Source organism: Helianthus annuus, chromosome 10 (assembly GCF_002127325.2).
Source record: "Helianthus annuus cultivar XRQ/B chromosome 10, HanXRQr2.0-SUNRISE, whole genome shotgun sequence".
Classification (NCBI taxonomy): domain Eukaryota; kingdom Viridiplantae; phylum Streptophyta; class Magnoliopsida; order Asterales; family Asteraceae; genus Helianthus; species Helianthus annuus.
The window spans coordinates 181196757-181212857 of NC_035442.2; the positions used below are offsets into that span (position 1 = coordinate 181196757).

Genomic DNA, 16101 nt, shown 5'->3' on the forward strand with positions numbered 1-16101 from the left:
GCCTCGTATAGGCCTATACGAGGCAAAGGGTGTCTAAATAGGCAGATAAGGTGTCTATGTAGCAGAATAGATTGTTGTTGAATAAGAAAGGTTGAATCATTGCTTTCCAATACCACAGTTGATGGCTGATAGGGTGAAAGCAAATTTATGGGAATTATGTGTGGTTTTCTCCACGGTTGCAACAATCTCCCAGCACACGATCGGATTTGTTGATCGGAGAAGAGAGCTGCGATGGGATGACGGCTGCTAGGGTTTACAATAGATCTTATATATAGGATGAGATATTACACTTAGCTACCATCTAGAAACAATTATAATTACTAAGCTAACATTTCGCATGTAAAAAGCCACACAACATCAATATAAACTCTGTACACTCCAACCAACCAATGAATCCCCCATATCACCTATATTACATTAGCATATATTCTATATACACTTTCTCTTGACAACTAAAAAGGCTACGACCATCCGCACCATGTTGCCTTGCCCAAAATCTGAACACAACCAGCTGCCCATTTGAGAACAGATATTGTTGTTATCCCAGCTGCTAAAGAAAGAAAGCATCTGGTACTGACTTTGAAAATTGTCGCCTTCTCACTCAATATTAACTGAAGACTTAAAGATAAGATCCTGCCAGTGGCTTTTTACAGGAAGCACACATTTATGTAATGGAAAAGCGAATATGATGTACTTCATACTACAATGAATGTTGGTGAGATCAATTTATCTAAGAAAAGCGTCAAGGTTTTGAGCTGCTTGCAAGATGCATACCATCCAGGGTTTGACATTCAAACATGTCTATTGGTGAGTATCACTGCTGCTGCCAAAGGTCGAATTTGGAGGAAGAGGTGCAGGGATCTGCTGTGAAGACCATGGGCGTTCTTTCAAAAAAATTTCTTCAGCAGTCGATACATCACCAGTTTCCGCATATGGCCTTTTCACTTTCCTTTTATGCATATCCTGAAATTCAAACCAAAGTCAACCTTCAAGACAACTGCTTATGCAGTAATTGCAAAAAAACTAATACCTTTGAGTCTTTTGGTGCATATGTACTCATTGCTTGCTCAATGGAGGAATGAACCTGAGTTGCCTGTTGGGTATCACGGTAGCATTTGATAACACGAGTATGATCATTGTTCTCAGAGGATGATTTAGATTTCAAGGATAATTTAAGTTTAGATGGAGGTGCATTAGGGCCATCTTTCTTTCCAGTGGTTAGTTGCATGCTACCTACGTCCTCCAGCAAAACATCCCACAACACCAAACATGGATCTCTAGCTGGATTGAATTTCTTCTGTGTTATAATGTTGGATGTCTGCAAAATATTCGCTGCCAATCATGCTACTAACGAAATAATATGAAAATACTTGCTTGGCTCTTGAACACAAGGTAACGTACCTGTAAGAGCATAACTCTTCGATGCGTGACAAGAAGTATCTTGTCTTTACGCAGTGAGAAATGGTCCTCGTAAGCATCAGATAAAGCAAACTTTCCACGGACTTTAAATAGATCCACCTGTAAAAAGAATGACCCTGATTCCGCAAGCTGCAGTATTACCTGTGCATACAAAGGGTAAAAGGGTAAAAGCACCTTCTTAAATGGGAAAAAAAAAAGGGTAAATAGCTGGTAAACAGTACCTGTCCCTGTGCCCTGTAGTCATCATATGGTTTGAGTAGATTATCACCGCTGATAACCCTTGGGAGTCGTCTGCGGAGAAGAAGGTCTTCGGAGGAGATAGCAGCAGCAATCTTCATTCTCATTGCATTGGCACCTTCAGTTGTCTTTGATAATAAATCAAGGACACCACTCACAGGTTGTGCAGCAGCACCTATTATCCCTTTACCAACACCCGAAACAAAACCCTCTACACCTGATGCCTTTGCACCTTCTAATGGTTTTGCTATTATACCCACTACTCCTCTATATAGCCCCTTTGCTAATGCTCCTCCCCCGTCTCTTATTACATCACCAAAATCTTCAACGCCTTTATTTTCCTGCCATCCAAATTCACATAGCATCACTTCATTTCCTTCCAACTCTACGGCAAATCATATGTAGATAAATATAAATATACCTGTCTTTGCCGACCTTGAATGAATTTCTTGTCCATTGATAAGGCCGCAACACCTTTGCTCATATGTCCAAATGCACTGCTTGCATTTCCTAGTATATCCACACCAGAAAGCAGCTGAAGAGGCTGGCTTAGAATATCCTTTGTTATATTTGAGATGGCATTCGTTGTAAGAACACTTTGTCTCGTCGACAAGTTTTCAAGGAATCTCTGATTTACACGCACCTATCATTCCAACATGCATACATCGTCATTCTATTGTCTATACAACACTTATGTATCTGGTCAGACTTGAGATGAGAAATCACTTATTTTGTTGGAAATATGAGGTGATGGTACGGTACTTACGGGCATATTTTCGGTGTTCCCTAGCGCTGTCATCAAGGATGCCCAAAAACCAAGTACACCCACAGGGCGCTGAGTTGGTGACATAGCCATGGAGAACTTAAATCGGAACTCAGAGATGTTCAGAACTCTGTAATCACCATAATAATAAATCATTGCGTTACTAGACCGAAGTTGAAGAGGCCAGAAAGAAATAACGTGAAAAACATACCCAATCTCAATGATAGGGTCAACCGAGACGGCAGTTGTTTGAGCCTCACCGAATCTACTTAGATCAATCTGCTGGATCATACCATGAAGGCGCCAAATAATTGGTTCATGAACACTTATCAAGAAGGCGGACTTTTCAGGTCCCTGTCAGAAAAAAAAAAAAAACAAATACGCAGGGTGTTTTATTACAGCAGAATGATTAAAGCTTTTTACTAGAAGAAATAACAAACTCATACTAACCTGCAAACCAATATAAGGATACGCACGAAAATCTAATGATCCATCAGTTTGCGTTGTCACAGAAAACTTTAATACGTAATCTGCCTCTACTCCAACTCTTTGTGGTCTAAAGAGAACCGGCATTGGTGTCAAAGGCAGCTGATTGTCCACTTGGATCCCTCGCATTCTTAATTTGATCCTACAACATCCAAGTTACATGTATTAGCATAACAGAAAAAGTGGATTTCAAGTGCCACTAGCTGGCAGAACATTACCTACTGATTCCAGAGCCCAAACCAGTTGAATGTGACAATAGAAGGTTCTGTACTGACAAGTAGAGTATCTCCTCAGGTGTATGATCAATAATGGACAATCCAAGTTCAATGAGCTCAAGAGTAAGATGAAATTCACAATCCGAGGATGATGAAACCAAATCAGTCTTTGGTGTTGAGGCAGTAACATTTTTACTGATTTTTGCTGCTTTGGGATCATCATTGTTGTCTGGCATCCAGTCTCTCAACATAACAACATTCATCTTCTCTTCTTTAACTATAGTAACACGCACTGCTTTTGTGGGTCCCCCACCCACTTGAACAGGTAGATAATCACGAACCTCATCAATATTGTACTTAGCTGAATCTTTAGTGTCAGTGTCATCCACCATGACCTCCAGGATTCGTTCTCTACCAAGGTCTTCCCATAGAAATGAAGCACTTGTGCAAGGATGTAGACAGTGCCATGAATCATCAGCACCAGCCGTTTGCCGAAAATGGAAGGGTAAAAACATACTATGGTTTTCAATCCTGCCATACACAGTCAGTTTTTCAGTCTTTCAATATGCAAAGGTTTGAGCTCTTAAACAGATGAGAAAATAACCTGTACTGGCTTGAAAATGAATTAGGTCGAAAGATGACATCAAAGCGTGTGCTTGTTGTTCCATTCCTTACTTCAACCTTAAAATACGATTGTTTGCCAGTACTTTCATTCCTCAACGAAACACGCATCCAGCCCTCAGTTGCAACACTAAACGGCGCACTCCAACGGTATCCATCAGTCTTTAACTATAGTAGAGGTAAAAATTGACCACAAAACAGAAGTAAGCAATAAACATATTAATCATAATCAGTAGTATTCACAAAGGGAACATCCAGACCTTTAATAATTCAACTTTGGCAGATGTCTGCCATCTAAAATGGCTTGGAGCATCGGTTGGATGAATCCAAATCAGTGACCGTGTATCACACTGCTGCAGACATAAGCTTACGCCAGCCCTATTATAAAATAAGGTGTGTGGTTGAAAATGGATAACCTGCATCAGGGAAATTGGCATAACTCAGGTATGAACAAGAAAAAAAAGTATTGTATGCTTTTCAAGAACCTACTTTAAACATCGTCAATTAAAAATGTGGATGGAGAACTAGCTTGAAGTGTATAAAAGTAAGAAGCAAAAAACAAGAACTTCTAAACAGTAAAGCCAAATATGAGGACTAGATCTTAGATGAGCTAAAAGACAATCCAAACTTTAAAGGGTATATACCTTTGTCCTGTCTGATGTCATCTGCATTAGAGCTGAAAGGTTGTAGTAAGATCCATCTGAACTAAAAGCTTTGACATCCACTCTTTGCTGTATATATATATGAGGGGAGGGGATGCGTTAGCAACATACATGATAGAGGAACAATTAAGGTAATAGAACTATATTAGTGAACTACAAATATGCATGTCTCACCTTCTTTTCCAGGTCAAGAAGTGATAGTCCAGGACTAAAATTATCGGAACGCTGAATGGCAACAGCCAAACCCACACGCGGTGAAAGATATGAATCATTCCGGGATGAAAATAGCATAGCACCACCTTGTCCTACATAATCCTGTGGAGAAAGCATGCTGGGAGTAGGACTAGTGTCATCGATAGCTTCTAGAACTTGGATATTCCCATTTGAGATAGTCTCTGCGGGGGAGCTACAAAGACTCCTAAAACTAAAGAATTTTCCAGATTTTCCAGATTTTGCAGATTTTGTCTTCACCAAAGAATCTGCACTTGCATTCTCTGAAGGTTCAATTTCAACCACTTGATATGTAAGTGGTACAGAGCAGTCATTAATAATCCAATATGGGACAAAAAATCTTATGGTATTAGGGGAAGCAGCAGATGCTCCCATGTCCCGTTCAATGCTCACACGCAATCTCCTGCATTATCAATATCATACGCCTCAACTAATTGCCCTTCTTATAGCTAATTATTATGAGATGAACATACATAATCTCACAAATCTTGCAGTGACCAACTTTATATAAATATATGAAGAGAGTATACTATTACTACTAACAAATCGAAGTTTTCTAGATAACTCCAGCAGTCAACAAAGCAACCAATGTTATCTTAAATTAGTAAGCCTTAACAAGAACAAATGTCAGAGTTGTTAAGGGGAGGAAATGCTGGCTCCAAATAATTATATGTGGAATTCCTTTTCCAATACAATGCTTAGTATGCTATATCAGAGTTTTTTTTTTTTTTGGTAAAATGAAAGAGAACACCTAAAGCTACAAGATCTATAATGAAAAATGAAGATTTTAAGACGGACTCAATTTTTGTATTCACCAATATTGCCTTACCAAAAGGTAATTTACAAGGGATTCTCTAGACAAAAAATAAACAAATCCACGACGTGGCTCCAAGTATACATGCTGTACTTGTAGGTCACAATGAAGTAAGCCGTTATTAATAATATCAAGTTGATGGAGGGACAGTTCCAAATAGTTGTCATAGACAATAAAGCACGCATACTGGTCGAGAATATAACACAGTAACGTAGGCTGAAATATGGGTATATCCTTAGGGGATCAAATTATCATGCGCACCCACTTTTGGAGTAAACATGGAGCACCATCTGACTTTTGTTTTCCAGGGAGGTAATAATCAATAGTCAAGTAGAAAAACCCCTCCTACACTCTTAGGAATAGGACTGACATCACAAGTAGAAAAGGTAGGTGACAAACGATCATATTTTAGATATTGATGTATACGTGTTAGTTGTGGAGTGTGTACCTTTCCCTTATGCAATAGACAAGTGGTCAGTTGAGCTGCTAAAACAACTGTCAAAGGAGAAGAGCTAGAGAACTTTTCATGCGTGGATCATGAAATTTCTCAGAGTATTTGATCATTTATCATAAATATACTGTTGGAAATACATATATTTCTATATTAGTTAAACTTTAGTTATGTTATATATAATTATTCGAATGATATGTATGTATGATATGTGAACTGATAACTAGAGTATTAGGGTAAGTATGATAAGCGGTTCAAGGATAAGCGGGTAAGTATATTCGAAACAAACTATCAAGGCAGTTACCCGCCAAATTCCAACCGCCATTTAGTATGATGTATATTTATGTAATGCCGGCAAACATTTGCCGGTTATCAAGACATTTTCCCTCCAAACAGAAAGTGTCCATCAAGTATTCATTTCTTTCAATCTTTATCGTATTGCATACTCGTGTTCATCATGTCTGCAAATTATGTTAGTTCTTCCGCTGCAAATGTTAATACATATGTAGATGGTGATGATGTCTCGGGTGTCCAACATAGTGGTATCAGAGCCACTACTAGATCCGATGTAGAAATTAAACCAACTGCCACATCAATGCCATGTCAACATTGTATTGATGAGAAGAATGAAAGAAAACGACGATCCCGACGAGAATGTTTATGTTATTACTGTCACTTGCCTGGTCATCAGATTTATACATGTAAAGCCAAGGAGAACGATGAAGAGTTACAACTTATTCGGCAAGCGATCAATGCCGGAATAAGAACACAGAATGAAGACGTGCACTGCCGTGATGAGATGATAGTCACGGGGACAGATGGTGGACAATGGAAGGACATCTGGTATGTAAATTCAACTTTTCATCATCATTATGTGGGTAATATCGATGTTTTCAAAAGGGTTAAACACATTATGGGTGTTGAAACGAGATCCGGCATGAATAATTTTTTATTCATACGCGGAGTAGGAATTGTTGAGATGAAAACAGGAAATGATACGCTGAGAATTCCCAGTGTATTTTACTCACCGGATATTGATCGAAATGTTCTAAGTCTTGAACAATTAACCCTCCAAGGTTTCACGGTCAGAAAATCCGGTGATTCATGTAAAATTTTTCCTATGTTTTCATCTCCGGTGGTGAACTCTGTAAATGATAAAACTGGGCTATCGAAAGAAGAGGAACTGGGGTTAAAAGAGAAAGAAAGGCTGCAAAATATGTGCGGGATTGATGATGAATTCAAGAATGATTATCTGAATTCCTATTTTGAATCGCTGAATGTGTCGGAGAAAGAAGAAGACGACTGGAATTTAATGATTTTAAAATCTTTAGAATTTCATGAATTCGATGATTGCAAGGCCCTGATGAACATGCTTGATGATCGTGAATACGTATTCAAGTATAAAGCTATTTTACAAAAGAAATTTGAAGAGATGGTCCGGTGGTTTCTGTATGAATATATGGGAATCACTTCAAGGCCTATTCCTCCTTACACCACTGATCAAAAGAAAATAGACCAATTAAGTCTATACATTCTGGTGGCAAGTGATGGTGGATACCGAGAAGTTACAACTGAAAATACATGGCCAATCATAGCAAAGGATTTAGGCTTCGGATATGAAGATGGAGATTATATGAGAATAGTATATGCCATGTACCTTGATGTTTTAGAATATTACTATAAATTCAAGGCAGTTCAATACAAGGTACAGGTGAAGGAAATGATTAATGACAATGCTGGTTCATTTAAAGGCTGCGAAAGGAGGTCCGAAAGTGCAGACATAGTTCAAGAAGGTGCTGCAGGAATCAATCAGAATGATGATGGTTCGTCTCGAGGCAGTCACAGAAAGATCAGAAGTACAGGAGATGTTCGAGAAGATGCTGCAAGGAATAGTCAAGCCGGTGCTGATTTAATGCATTATGCATTGTTTGCTGAGAATGGATGGGCAGACAACTGGAGTGCTCACAAGAGGAGGAAAAGATTTAACTTCAATCACATGAAGAAGGCAATGGAAGAGGCAAATCGAAGTGTAATGCAGAAGGATTCCAACATAACCAAAGTTTAAGGGGGTTGTGTTGGAAATACATATATTTCTATATTAGTTAAACTTTAGTTATGTTATATATAATTATTCGAATGATATGTATGTATGATATGTGAACTGATAACTAGAGTATTAGGGTAAGTATGATAAGCGGTTCAAGGATAAGCGGGTAAATATATTCGAAACAAACTATCAAGGCAGTTACCCGCCAAATTCCAACCGCCATTTAGTATGATGTATATTTATGTAATGCCGGCAAACATTTGCCGGTTATCAAGACATTTTCCCTCCAAACAGAAAGTGTCCATCAAGTATTCATTTCTTTCAATCTTTATCGTATTGCATACTCGTGTTCATCATGTCTGCAAATTATGTTAGTTCTTCCGCTGCAAATGTTAATACATATGTAGATGGTGATGATGTCTCGGGTGTCCAACATATACAATGTACTGAAGTTCGGTTATGGTTATGGTTAAGAAAATCCATAACCGAAGTTAGCGGTTATGGTTATAGTTAATAGTAATGTAGATGGACGAACACAGAGACCAGCCTTGAAACGGTTGAACAATTGCTTCGGGAGGCCCTTGGGGAAGATGTCGGCGTATTGATAGTCTGCCGGGATGTGTAACACGCGAACGTCCCGATTCAAACTTTTTCCCAGACAAAATGAATATCGATTTCGACATGTTTAGTATTTTGATGCCTGACTGGGTTTTCCGATAAGTAGACAGTAGAGACATTATCACAAAATAATAATAGTGACCTCATGAGTCGGAAGATGTAACTCGAGGAGAAGGTTGTGAAGCCAACTTGTCTCTGCATTGGCGTTGGCAACACCCATGTATTCAGCTTCAACACTGGCTCGAGAGATGGTGTGTTGGCGTGTTGCCGCTTTGAAGTCCAAGAGACTAAAATGTCACCAAGGAATTCACAAAACCCCGAAGTGGAATGACATGAGTCTGAGCAACCCCCCATAAGGATGACATCATCTGAATAGTCTGTAAGTTTTACTGATTTAGAGGGTTTAATATACCATAGAATATGCTTGAGGAATTAAAAAAATGCGGGTCTAGTGAAGGTTAAGTATTGTAGGGTGTCATCTAGACTCCGGTAGAGGGTACCATTAGGTAAAAGAGCTCCGGTGTTGGCGCCTTGGCTTTAAAAAGCGCGAGACACACAAAAGTGAGAGGGTCAAAAACTGAGTCACAAACGTACCCAAGGCGCAATTTATTTATATATATATTTTTTATTATTTCTCATAGTTTTCTAGCATTATTTAGTGTTAGTTGTAAATATGTGTTAGTATAAGGTCCTAGCTGTAAGTATAGAGGACCCTACATGTAATATTTCATTTCCTGCAAGTCCCTCTCTATCTTTATAAATAGAGAGAGTTATTTCTCATGCAAACACACCTTTCACATTACATTAATCAGATTCAGTTCATTCCATTTACATGGTATCAAAGCTAAGGCTCTAGTTCCTCTCTCTAGCCCCTACTTCGGCCACTGTTCATTACTCCGGCCACGGTCCACTATTCCGGTCATTGGCTATAATATGTTTTACCTCACCATCACTATCATCCAGCCCCTATCCACATCCACACATCCTGTCACGAACTACCACTCACTGCCATTGTTCCGGTTCTGCCCGTTTTCCGGCATACCATTTTCCGGTGAGTTAAGCTACACCTCTACCACCACTAGACTCAGAATTGCCCGCTCTACGAACCTATAAAATTTCAGCTCTGAACACCGCCAGAAGCACCTGCACGCGCCACCACTCTCTGCTGCGGACTCCCACGTGCCACCGCGTGACGATGCATGAAGCCTCCCCCGGCCGCCGCATTTTGCACAATTGCATTGCGTGTTATTCCGATCATCCCTGTACTTTTCGATCTGAGAACTTTTTATTTTCTGCCTCGGTTTGCTTGTTCGTATCCCAGTTCGATTTTTCAGCTGTTTGTTTGATTGTCTTCATTCTCAATGGGAGATAAGAAAAATATTGTAGAAAACCATATTGCTCCGGGTATTATCAACTATACCTCAGTTTTGCGCATTCCTGTAAAACTGGATTTGAGTAACTAGAGTTCATGGAGCCTCTTTGTTCAAAAGGATCTTGAAAGTGTGGACAAAGAGGACCACCTGACGAAACCACCCCCGAGCCAGATTCCCCGAGAATGGTGTATTGACGATAGTGGGATACAAATGGCACAATGAAACTACATGGAGTCACAAATCCTCACAATCGCTCAAAACTTCTGTACAGTGAAGGCGATGTGGGATGATCACTTGTGCTCGTCATTCTCAGCCAAAGAATCATTGTCTCATACTTATTCTGTTGTTCAAGCTTTCACCCGGGTTGAACAAGGTGACTCCACTTTCAACGATTACTTTACTCGTTTCTCAAAGCTTTAAGATGAGGTACGAGCTCTTTTCCCACCAACTACTAACTACTGATTTACGGGTTTAGGAGGAGCGTAACGCTAAAATGGATGTCATGATATTCATCGCTGGGTTATCTCCCAAGTATGGCAGTGCATGTCCGTTGTTACTAAGCAACTCTCCAGCCATTTCATTTGTGGCATCCACTGTTGGTGCATATTTCGTACGTCTGCCACTGTGCGAATAGTTATATAGAGCGTGTGTTGAATATTGTATAGATTAGAGAAAGTCGGACACGGATTAGACACTGTAAAGGTCCATCCGGACGGATGGACAACATATAATCCAAACCCCTATCCGAATGTAGGTTGTGCAGTGTAATAGTCCATCCGGAATGATGGACATAGGTTCACTCGGATGATAGGCTGTTGCCTATAAATAGGGAGTTGGGGTTCCCATTTGGACAAGCTTTTGGATCCCAGAGGGGACATGCTGTCCAACTGGTCTCATGGTGCTGTAACTTTCAGATATGAATAAGAGACGAGATTATAAGTGACTGCTCGGTGTCGTATCTATCTTCTTCCTCTACTCCTTTCTTGGTAATAATAAACGCATCGAACACGTCGTATCGGGACCGAGGCTCCGTCAAACTCACCGAATCCTGGACTAACAAGTGGTATCAGAGCTACGGTACCGATTTAATCGATCTAACAGTCGGTTAATTCACCCAAGCTAATCAATTTTGGGTTAAACGGGAGTTTTGACGTTAAAACAGAGAAAATCATCAAAATAAAGGTCAATTCACGGATGGATTTTCGAATTGAAGACATCAATCTGTTCGGAATTGATCCGCGCACAATCCTGTGAAATTTCGTCATGAAATTCATACAAATAAAGATTCTGGATCGAAAAAACGTGATATGGAGTGTTCTTGAGTTATTCGAACATATTCGGTCCGGATGGGCATCCGGACGGATGGTCATTCGGACAGATACCCATCCGGATTGACGCATTCATCCGGATGGATCTCAACTCCATCCGGACGGATGGGTAGAACCTCATCCGGATGGACATCAACTCCATCCGGACGGATGAAGACACTCAGGTGGCTAATTGTCAAGGTGATCCAAGATCAGTTTATTTGGATGGATGGATCTACTGAAAATAGCTATTTATAACTTTTGTAGATATATATAATGTTAATTATTATATCTTTTATGTATAAATTTATAAACTTAAAGACCAAATGTAAACTACTGAAAATAAAGGGGGTTAAATGTTAAGATACACAAACTAAGTTTACACTTTTTACGTAAATTTTTACAACTTTTAGGGACTAAATGTAAACTAGTAAAAGATAGAGGGGTTAAATGTTAAAATACATTAAGTTTATATGACCCTAAAACCTAAAACACGCTGAAAACCCAGCCGCCATCTTCTTCATCTCCTTCTTTCTGCTTTCCGGTAGAAAGCATCACAGGAATCAGACTTTTTCGCCGGATATCACCACCAGAGTCGCTATCTGCTCGCTATGTGGTCGATATGCACCTTGTAGCAGCGTATGGCCGCTACGCCACACTATTCGCTATAGCGTCCGCTATGGACGCTATTGATAATTATGGTTCGTAGTACACATGATCACTCCGTATTGCTCAGACATCATCAGGGACAAAGGATTGTCTTAGTTGTTTATGTTGATGAAACTACGTGTAAGCTCAAATATAACTATAAATAAGCTTATTTTATCACCACCAGAGTCGCTATCTGCTCACTATGTGGTCGATATGCACCTTGTAGCGGCGTATGGCCGCCACACCACACTATTCGCTATAGCGTCCGCTATGGACGCTATTGATAATTATGGTTCGTAGTACACATGATCACTCCGTATTTCATCGCATGTAAGCTCCTATTTCTTCTCCTTTATGAAACAAACTGCGTGTATCAAGTCCTAATCTGCGCTTCTTTTATTAAAGTGAGCACTTCCTTGCTTCACCGCCTAGCAAGAAAAGCGCTAAAGCGCTCACTTTCATGTCACACAAGGGCCAAGGCACAACAGTCTGCGAGTGAGGTCGCATCGCGCCAACGCGCTAAGTTTCGAATCGGTGTGAGTTGGATTTGCACAAGACTTACAATTTTGCATGTTGGCCCATGCAGGTATGTCTGTGGCATAGGACTCTAGGCAAAAAAAAAAAGGAATGTTCTCGATCATTTCTCATTCCACAATGATAGCAATATATACAAACTAACCCTAACATAATAAATACAATATATGCAAAATATAAAATTGGCTAATAGATCATCTAAAGGATTATCAAAAGATGGAGGATAATATACAATTAGATTTGGAGGGTGAGGACATTGTAGTAGGTTTACAAAGTTGGATGGGTAGCATGGTGGTAGACTTGATGTTATCACTTGGTATGAGACATAGTTATTAAACCGAGCACACAGGTGCGTCTAGGCGCAAATAAGGCCCCGGGACCAACAAACCGCCCTGAATGCGCCTCGCGCCTTTAATCTTTAGGTTAGTTCATAATCTTCTGCATAGTTATTAAAGTGAGTGCCCAGGCGCGCCTAGGTGCAAATAAAGCCCCGGGCCCAACAAGTCACCTTGAGTGCGCCTCACGCCTTTAATAACTATGGTACGAGAGAAAATAACTGAGAGAAAAGAGTTGGGAGGGGAAAAATGATTCAATTGAGGCGATTCTTGCGGATTGGTAGATATAAATAATATACAAAAGATGACATTAGTCATGCAAGAGTAACATTTGTAGCCTTTGACAAGAATAACATAGAACGACAAATTTGAGGGCTTTGGGAGCCAACTTATCTCAACTAGGATCCAAACATAGGATGAAGAAAACACCCCGAAAAAGATGAAGGGAAAGATGATGAGAGGCTTGATCCGAAAATAGAACCGAGGCAGAAGTCACGTAAGATTGAAGATGTTATGCCATTAATAAGATAGCATGCGACAATATGAGCCCAAACACAAAGTGAAAGATTAGCCTACAAGAGTAAGTTATGATTAGTTTAAATAGATGTCAATTTTTCTTTCTCTTGTTTGGAGTTTAAGGGCATGAGGATTGGTGTAAAATGCATTAGGTTGTCATCGCGACTCAAAGTACAAATAAGCATGTCAAATTGAGTTTTCATGAAGAAAACCCAAGTCCAATGAGCATATGTCAGTGAGAAAAAGGAGAATCAACTTCTTTATCAACTCTTGGAGGCAAAACACCACGAGTGTGTTTTCCTAATTAACAAGACACTCAAATGAAAACAAAGATGACAAATTTGGGGTTAATTTCTTTGATTATGCAATAAGGGGATGCCATGTAGGTTGGTGAAATGCTACTCACAATAGTATGAGGCAAGGTACACCGAGATAATCATGATAAAAGGGAATCAATGATTGAGATGATCTAATGGTGCCACGTAAGTGAGCTTCTTGAATCAAAGGGACTGGAGGGGTAAAAATGGAAAAGCCAGCCATTGTTAACTTGCCACTTCTTTTTCAAACATAAATAACCTTTTTATCATACGCTATTATTATAAATTTTAATTTAAAGATATACCGTAAAATCAAACAACATTGTACCTTAGCAGAGTTAAATGCCAAGAATCAATTAATAGTTTATTTATTTATTTATTTATTTTTAGGATATGTTTGATAAATCAATACTTTTATTGCTTGAAATTTTTCGTATGTATATCCTTGTTATGAATTTCATTAATTATTATAAATATTATTATTATTTTGTAAAAAGTGAAACTGTTTACCTTAAGAGTTCATTCAAGTTCATCTGCTTAGATGGGAGAGGTGTAGTAATCTCAGTATGAGAAAACTGACAATCAAGTAATGAATATACAGGTATACTAACCTGCGTTTATTCTGATGAATCATCCAAAATGAGGAAGCATGGTTATTAGATGATATATCCAAGACAGGAACAGGATCCTGCTATCAAGAAAAGAAAACAATTAAGTATCTTGATCAGAACTAAAACGAAAATAGGAATGATAACAACTAATGATGTACCTTTTCCATCGTCCATCCGCCTTGAAGCGACAATGAGATATATAGAGAATTACGCACGTCAGCATGATATATGGGCACAATAGCACGTGATGACAAAAGGCCTTGCTGCCTTTCAGTTGAATTTCCATGATTCAACTTCTCCCATATTGTAAACTGTGCTGGACAAGGAAGTCGGTTTTCCAACTTTAAAGGAGCATTTACTGATATTTTCCAATCATAAACAGGGGAACTAAGCTCTGCCTGAAGAACTGATGCATCTGCACCTACGCTAAGCCAAAACTGCCTGCCGTCAGATGATGGGCAACACCAAAGTGTGTCATTCTTTTCAAGCTGATTTAACTTGAATGCAGAATCCAACATCTTTTTTCCTTGTTTCACTGAAGATTCTTTAGAGTGCTCTCCCGAGTCATTTGTCCCACCAGGGGGGGGAACTAAGCCAGCAGGCCACCCCCAAGCGTAGAGGCCCTCATGATATTGAGCAGAAGGGCGAATTTGCAAACAGCTATCAGAATCCCTAGAAATAGATCGCCAGGGTAATACAAAAGAAGAGCCAGGTTCTAAGACATGGATACCAGAACCAGTGTTTGGTGTGCCTTCATCAGTAAGTGTTTTCCTTGTACGGATCCAACGTCTACGGCGTACATGGTCTTGTGGCGACTTTGAAGAATTTTGAGGAGTTGGAGGCCATTTTAGAGTTTCATAGTCACGCCCATATGCCCATCCATCCACATCAACAGGATCTGATTTGTCAATCACCCACGCTGACGTCCATGTCCATCCAGCTGGAAGTGGTGGTTCATAGAAATCCTAATATGCCACAGAATTACTAAAAAGCCAAAAAAAAATATATATATATTAATTTTTAACGTAGGACTTACATTTAACGAATATGAAAAATTTCTGTTACTCCAACGTCCAGGGTCCTTCCCACGGAAACCAGACAGCTTAGTGCCCCAACCAAAAATAGAGCTATGTCTTTGATTCTCAAAGATCTCTTCTACAGCAATATTAGTAGCAACTAGTTCAGGAGTCTCGTGAATCTTAGAAATAGAACAGACATTTATATCCAAGTTAACATTTGAATCATTAGTAATGGTTGCAAGCCCCCTCAGAATTGCATGTTTCTTTCCATCTTTCATGACTACTTCCACAGTGATAAAATCATCATCCATCTTTTTTGTGATGACTGAGAGTGGAAGAAAAGATCTAAAACTCTCCCACACACCTTCAGGACCAAGTCCCACCCAAAACCCCACATCTTTACCCACATCTTTCTCCTGCTCCACTCTACTTTGAAGGTTTGAAACTGCTTTCATTTCAAAATATGATGTAGAAGCTACCAGACATCCTTGAAAGGGCAAGTCACCATCCTTTTGTTGACCCTTAAAGTAATAACAAACATCAAGGGTTACTACTACAAATTATAGATTATCAAAACAATGGGAGATATTAATCATTTATTCAACATGAAAATGACTATTACTAACCCTCCTCATTAAAAGGTGTGTGACATTTTTCTGACCGTCGGTTGCTTGTTGCAACATTCTAGCTGAGGCCACCTTTCTTAAGGGATTCGTACCCTGTCCAACCGATATTGTCGAGGCACCCACTACTTCACCTGATCCCAAACAAAACCAAATTCAGCACATGCATACACACACTAGAATCATGTTACTTTTACGCATTTAAGTTGCAATAGGTTTAAATGTTGGTTTACTATCTAAAGGGCCTATAA

At 39.4% G+C, this 16101-nt stretch overlaps 1 protein-coding gene across 6 annotated transcripts in view; it reads right to left on the reverse strand.

The window, feature by feature from the left end:
• Window positions 1-300: 300 nt before the first annotated feature.
• LOC110887015 overlaps window positions 301-16101 on the reverse strand; it is a 59941-nt gene continuing 44140 nt past the window's right edge. For 4 of the 6 annotated variants that reach the window (XM_022134916.2, XM_035978892.1, XM_035978894.1 and 1 more), the window contains 17 exons: window positions 15854-15984; window positions 15245-15748; window positions 14367-15173; window positions 14209-14285; window positions 4578-5037; window positions 4386-4472; window positions 4002-4157; window positions 3725-3909; window positions 3124-3651; window positions 2870-3047; window positions 2631-2773; window positions 2423-2549; window positions 2078-2299; window positions 1641-1997; window positions 1402-1560; window positions 1031-1318; window positions 318-963 (listed from right to left, as the gene is read on the reverse strand). In XM_022134916.2, coding sequence (XP_021990608.1) covers window positions 802-963; window positions 1031-1318; window positions 1402-1560; window positions 1641-1997; window positions 2078-2299; window positions 2423-2549; window positions 2631-2773; window positions 2870-3047; window positions 3124-3651; window positions 3725-3909; window positions 4002-4157; window positions 4386-4472; window positions 4578-5037; window positions 14209-14285; window positions 14367-15173; window positions 15245-15748; window positions 15854-15984 — 4571 coding nt within the window. In that variant the 3' untranslated portion in view covers window positions 318-801. Of the gene's footprint in view, window positions 964-1030; window positions 1319-1401; window positions 1561-1640; window positions 1998-2077; window positions 2300-2422; window positions 2550-2630; window positions 2774-2869; window positions 3048-3123; window positions 3652-3724; window positions 3910-4001; window positions 4158-4385; window positions 4473-4577; window positions 5038-14208; window positions 14286-14366; window positions 15174-15244; window positions 15749-15853; window positions 15985-16101 lie in introns of all 6 variants that reach the window. The other 2 variants (XM_035978893.1, XM_035978891.1) reach the window with 2 other exon arrangements.